The sequence below is a fragment of the Mchenga conophoros genome, linkage group LG3 (genome assembly GCF_057382185.1).
Source record: "Mchenga conophoros isolate Kocher_MC1m ecotype Shallow Benthic linkage group LG3, M_conophoros_male_GT1.1, whole genome shotgun sequence".
Classification (NCBI taxonomy): domain Eukaryota; kingdom Metazoa; phylum Chordata; class Actinopteri; order Cichliformes; family Cichlidae; genus Mchenga; species Mchenga conophoros.
In genome coordinates this window covers 49,697,319-49,703,318 of record NC_140528.1, presented here as the reverse complement: position 1 = coordinate 49,703,318, position 6,000 = coordinate 49,697,319, and the positions used below count along the sequence as shown (strand labels likewise).

Below are 6,000 nucleotides of genomic sequence, written 5' to 3'. Positions count from 1 at the left end.
TTAAATACTTGCCTTATGAGTACATGTTTAACACCATTACATACACAGACTCCATAGCTGTTGGTGAACACATCCTTAAACATTTTTACTGCATCTTATCTTAGATGTTCTTAAATTCTTTGTTTTTTTCTTTGCGATTAATTTCCAGCATTTTCAAATAAAAAGCGAAACATCATGGCTGTACAAATCTAAAGATATATTTCAATATATGAGGGCAATGATATCAAAGAGGTCACATCACACTCATTTTCTCAGGTTTTCTACCATTAGCTCAGCGTATGAGTACATTTGCACCCAGTGTAATAATCACAGTGTAGAAGAGTTTCACCAGAATAGCACCAATCAGTCCAGGCACAGATACTGATAGCTGAGCTCTGACTGTAAGGAAGACAGAACAAAATAACAGAGTTGGCATAGAAAGTACCAAAAATACTGGCAGAATAAATGGCTGAAAGGCAACAATAAAGGAAGGAAATCAAACAATACACAGTAGAATCAATTAGGTAACCGACAAGGAAAGCCAAGGCAGAAATACAGGGCACAGGAGCTTAAAAGCTCTTGGACTTTATATATGTATTTCTCATATTTAACTTCTAATTAAGTATGTGTGGATAAGATGTGTGAATCAGAGCAGTCCTGCACAGGCTGTATAAAAGATGAATACAGCCTCAAGGTCTAATATGCAAGTATGTTAAACCTTCATTCTTTAATTGGTCAGCAGGTGGAGACTCCTGTGACTGGAAAGAGACTTCCAGTGCTATAGAAGTCTAGGGGAAGTTCCCTCACTCTGTGACCTCTTTAAACCTTTTTCTGTTGACTTGCTTGGCTCAGCCACGAATTTCTAGTCATAATGAATAAAATATGAAGTTCATTTAGTAAATTATGGCCTTTATTGAAATCAGAATGAAGGATTATCCAAGTAATGCTCACTCATGAATTAATTACCAGTCATAAGTTCTTGAACAATGAATGTGCATTGGACACCTCTTCCCTTATGTCCAGTTCAAAGTGGTAAAGCACTCAACGTGAGGTTTCATAAGAGTACTTCACTAAGTAATGGGTGGTGCAAGAATGGCTACATCCACTTTTTATACTGTTTATATTTTTTTTGACCATGCAATGTGCATGTGGACACACTGAAAATGTGTGACTGCATTTTAAATAGTTTCAATTCAGCATTCAATACAGTGCACAACAACAGCTACCTAAAGGCATTTTATATTGTACGGCAAAGACCCTACAATAATACAAAGAAAACAGCGAAAACCCCAACAATCATATGACCCCCTATGAGCAAGCACTTTGGCGACAGAGGGAGAGAAAAACTTTCTTTTAACAGGAAGAAACATCCAGCAGAACCAGGCTCAGGGAGGGGCGGCCATCTGCTGTCTGTTGCGACCATTTGGGGTGAGAGGAGGAAGAAAGGACTGCCTCAATAAGGATTTTATGCTTCAGCAGTTGGAAAATAACAAAATCTTTTGAATATATGTCAATCAATCCTCAGTGACTAGTTTATAGGTGAAATTAGTCAATGCATTGCTTTTGGAGCACAATGAATATGTCAAAGGACAGACTGGGTGTATTTTATGTATCACGTCTACCACATTTCTTCTGAAACAGATGTCTTGTTGCCTGAACCCACCTTTGCCTTTGACAGCCATCCAACTCTGTGCTGACTGTCCTTTTGTTGGGTGTTCACACTTGTAGAACCCTTCATCAGATAAGGACACAGCTGAGAAAGTGAGGTTCCCTGCAGGCTGAGTACTGATTAAATGTCCGTCTTTGTAGAAGTTAGCAGAGAAATTAGAAGTCGCCCTGCTCTCTTCATCGTACTTGTAATAGCAGAAAAGTGTCACTGTTTCATCCTCTGTCACAGGAAGCACAGGGCTTTCCAGGATCACTCCATCTAAAAATCAAACCGTGCTATGACTCCTCAGCTCTATAACAGATACAAAGTCTAAAACATCAAATAGTAAAGAGCATTACATGTGACTGTGATGTTGATAGCCTCACTGCATTCCCCTCGATCAGACTCACACCAGTATGTTCCAGTGTCTGATGCATAGGTGTCCACAATAGTGCATGACGTCTGATTTGACACTCCCCAACCCGAGATACATGACTCAGCAGTTTTAGAGGTGTTTCTCTTCAGAGTCCAATTTCCAGAGTTGTCTGTCCCTTCACAGCTCAGCGTGATCGTCTCGTACCAAAAGAACTGAGATCTGTCAGGATGGATGCTCAGCATAGCAGCTGGGGTTCGAAACATGAAATAAAAAGAAGAGGAAAAAAGCATCAGGCTGAGATTTGGTCCTTTTAAAACATGCAAGTCTGCAGACTTGTGGTAAGCCCCAGACACACAGGTCTAGAGACCCCATGGCAAGCATTGGTTGATAGAGAAAAACATGTTCTTCAACATTAAACCACCTAGTGAATGACAACTGTTGCGAAATCAGTTTTACCCCGGTTCTTTTTATTCCTCGAGCATCCAGAGACGGACTCAGTAGTCATTTTCACAAAAACTTTATTCATCTTTACTCATCTTTACTCGTCTTTATTTATCCTCATTTAAGCATGCATTCTTCTAGAAGGGAAGACTTGCCAGGCCGGTGCCCCTCTGCAAAATCTTCACTCATTTGTCTGTGAAACACAGTTTTGGAGGAGCGACCCCATCATAAAACCCCCCATGGTGTGCTGCAAACTCTGTGGCTGTGTCTATAGAATAGAATAGAATAGAATAGAATAGAATAGCCTTTATTGTCATTGTACAGAGTGCCACTCCCTTGGTGCAAGTTTCAATATGTAAAATATAAAAAGTACAAAAAAAAAACAATCGTAAGTACTCAAACAATAGTATGTACAATATATACAGGATAGCAGCATTAATATGATGACAGTATGAATAGCAGCATAATATAATGACAGTGACGGTATGGAATAGGTTCAATTGTTTTTGTGCTTATTTACTACGGTGATAGCTCTGGGAAAGAAGCTATCCCTGAATCTGTTTGTCCTGGTTTTATCTGACCTGTACCGTCGGCCTGACGGTAATAGTTCAAACAGTTGGTTGCTGGGGTGAGAGTAGTCCTTGATGATATTGCCAGCTCTGCTGAGGTACCGAGAGTTTGCAGTGACCTCCAGGCTGGGCAGAGAGCAGCCAGTGATCTTCTGGGCTGTGTTGATGACCCTCTGCAGTACTTTCCTGTCTGCAGCTGAGCACCCTGCATACCATGTTGTTATGCCGTACGTTAGGATGCTCTCTATGGTGGCTCTGTAAAATGTCACCAGCAGCCTCTCCTCCAGGTTGTTCCTCCTGAGCACTCTCAGAAAGTGGAGACGCTGCTGGGCCTTTTTAACCACCGCTGTAGTATTTGCAGTCCAGGAGAGGTCATCAGATATCTGCACGCCCAGAAACCTCATGGAGTGTACCCTCTCCACACAGCTCCCGTGAATGTAAAGTGGGGCCGGGTCTGCTCTGCCCTTCCTGAAGTCCAAGATAAGTTCTTTAGTTTTCGTGGTGTTCAGTTGGAGGTTGTTAACTGAACACCACTCAGTCAGTCTGTTGACCTCATCTCTGTAGTCCGACTCATCCCCCCTTGAGATGAGTCCAACCACTGTGGTGTCATCCGCGAACTTTATGATGGTGTTTGAGAGATGGGTAGGGGAGCAGTCGGATGTGTAGAGCGTAAACAGGAGGGGACTATGTGCACGAGCACGTGAATGCCTGTGTGTGCGCGTATCCGTGTGTATGTGTGAGTGCACATGAGTGAGTGTATGCGTGTACCTGTGTGTATGTGTGAGTGCACGTGAGTGAGTGTGCGTGTGGATGTGTGTGCGTAACAGTTAAAACACTATGTGCGTATATCTCTATGTATGTGCCTTCCTGAGGGTCATAAAAGTCCATCTCCCTTCCAAACCAAAGTTATTTAGTTACAAACTTTGAGACTCCCAACCAGGCATGCCCTGAGGAATTTCCACTCAGCATTAACTCCTCTTTGTCTTACTTACACAGTTGAACTGGGGGAGGGTCTCCTAAAATCTACTCCTAAGTTCATGACACAGTCAGGCCTTTATTTATATCCAGGACAGTGTCAGTGTCTCACAATTCTATATCCTATCTAACACATTCCTAAACTCTAAAATAAGCTAAACATTCCTACACAACCTGATTTTCAGTTATTTCAGAGCCATTGCTAAAAGTTTGATTTCCAAGCAATTTTACTCCGACTTGTACATTTGATAATATATTTCCTAACAGTGCATTAAACCGTACCCTTCCTTTCTTTTTCAGTTTAATTTCAGCTCTATTGAAACTGGCTTGCAGCTGTTTTTACCATGAGACATGAAGACAGGACAAAACTGCCCACAACTGCCAAGCCTGGAGGCCCTCTGGTGACCTCGAACAGGAAAAAGAAAACCAGGTTTTTGAAAATGCCACAGCACACAAACCAGAGAGGTGCTCGTCTAACAAGGCAACCTGAAAACTGAAAACAATCTTCAGTGCGTATATAATATGTTCATGGTTTACTGTTCTGATGTGTTTCCTTCTCCTAACTGTTTTAACCTGAAACGTGAAAACAATCTTTGGTGTATCTATAACGTGTTCATGGCATGCCTGATGCACTGGGATCCAGATACACTTGAGTCCTAATTATAGTCAATTCAGTTAAGTCAAGACAAAATCTTCAAGATTACTCCATCAAAGTAACAATTGATATTGATGTCTCTAATAATAAGAAAAATTCATGATCTCTGGAAGATGACTGTACTTCAACAGAGTGCAACAAAGCTGCCTCTCTATGCTGAGACCGTTGAAGTCCTGTGTACAGGGAGTGCAGAATTATTTGGCAAATGAGTATTTTGTCCACATCATCCTCTTCATGCATGTTGTCTTACTCCAAGCTGTATAGGCTCGAAAGCCTACTACCAATTAAGCATATTAGGTGATGTGCATCTCTGTAATGAGAAGGGGTGTGGTCTAATGACATCAACACCCTATATCAGGTGTGCATAATTATTAGGCAACGTCCTTTCCTTTGGCAAAATGGGTCAAAAGAAGGACTTGACGGGCTCAGAAAAGTCAAAAATAGTGAGATATCTTGCAGAGGGATGCAGCAGTCTCAAAATTGCAAAGCTTCTGAAGCGTGACCATCGAACAATCAAGCGTTTCATTCAAAATAGTCAACAGGGTCACAAGAAGCGTGTGGAAAAACCAAGGCGCAAAATAACTGCCCATGAACTGAGAAAAGTCAAGCGTGCAGCTGCCAAGATGCCACTTGCCACCAGTTTGGCCATATTTCAGAGCTGCAACATCACTGGAGTGCCCAAAAGCACAAGGTGTGCAATACTCAGAGACATGGCCAAGGTAAGAAAGGCTGAAAGACGACCACCACTGAACAAGACACACAAGCTGAAACGTCAAGACTGGGCCAAGAAATATCTCAAGACTGATTTTAAGGTTTTATGGACTGATGAAATGAGAGTGAGTCTTGATGGGCCAGATGGATGGGCCCGTGGCTGGATTGGTAAAGGGCAGAGAGCTCCAGTCCGACTCAGACGCCAGCAAGGTGGAGGTGGAGTACTGGTTTGGGCTGGTATCATCAAAGATGAGCTTGTGGGGCCTTTTCGGGTTGAGGATGGAGTCAAGCTCAACTCCCAGTCCTACTGCCAGTTTCTGGAAGACACCTTCTTCAAGCAGTGGTACAGGAAGAAGTCTGCATCCTTCAAGAAAAACATGATTTTCATGCAGGACAATGCTCCATCACACGCGTCCAAGTACTCCACAGCGTGGCTGGCAAGAAAGGGTATAAAAGAAGAAAAACTAATGACATGGCCTCCTTGTTCACCTGATCTGAACCCCATTGAGAACCTGTGGTCCATCATCAAATGTGAGATTTACAAGGAGGGAAAACAGTACACCTCTCTGAACAGTGTCTGGGAGGCTGTGGTTGCTGCTGCACGCAATGTTGATGGTGAACAGATCAAAACACAGACAGAATCCAT

The 6,000-nt window shown here is 42.5% G+C and overlaps 1 protein-coding gene across 1 annotated transcript; it reads right to left on the bottom strand.

Moving 5' to 3' along the window:
- Nucleotides 1–271: 271 nt before the first annotated feature.
- On the bottom strand, nt 272–6,000 carry LOC146579196 (low affinity immunoglobulin gamma Fc region receptor II-like). The gene is made up of 4 exons (XM_085267937.1): nt 5,976–6,000; nt 1,987–2,250; nt 1,643–1,906; nt 272–378 (listed from the first exon to the last, which is right to left on the bottom strand). Exons 1-4 carry the CDS (start codon nt 5,998–6,000, stop codon nt 272–274), a joined length of 660 nt encoding a protein of 219 aa, XP_085124063.1.

Coding starts and splice junctions, on each gene's coding strand:
- LOC146579196 (XM_085267937.1), bottom strand. CDS start 6,000: ATGGATTCTGTCTGTGTTTTGATCT. Junction 1,907..1,986: donor TATCAACATCACAGTCACAT/GTAATGCTCTTT, acceptor TTTGATTTTTAG/ATGGAGTGATCCTGGAAAGC. Junction 379..1,642: donor GATGGCTGTCAAAGGCAAAG/GTGGGTTCAGGC, acceptor TCTTCCTTACAG/TCAGAGCTCAGCTATCAGTA.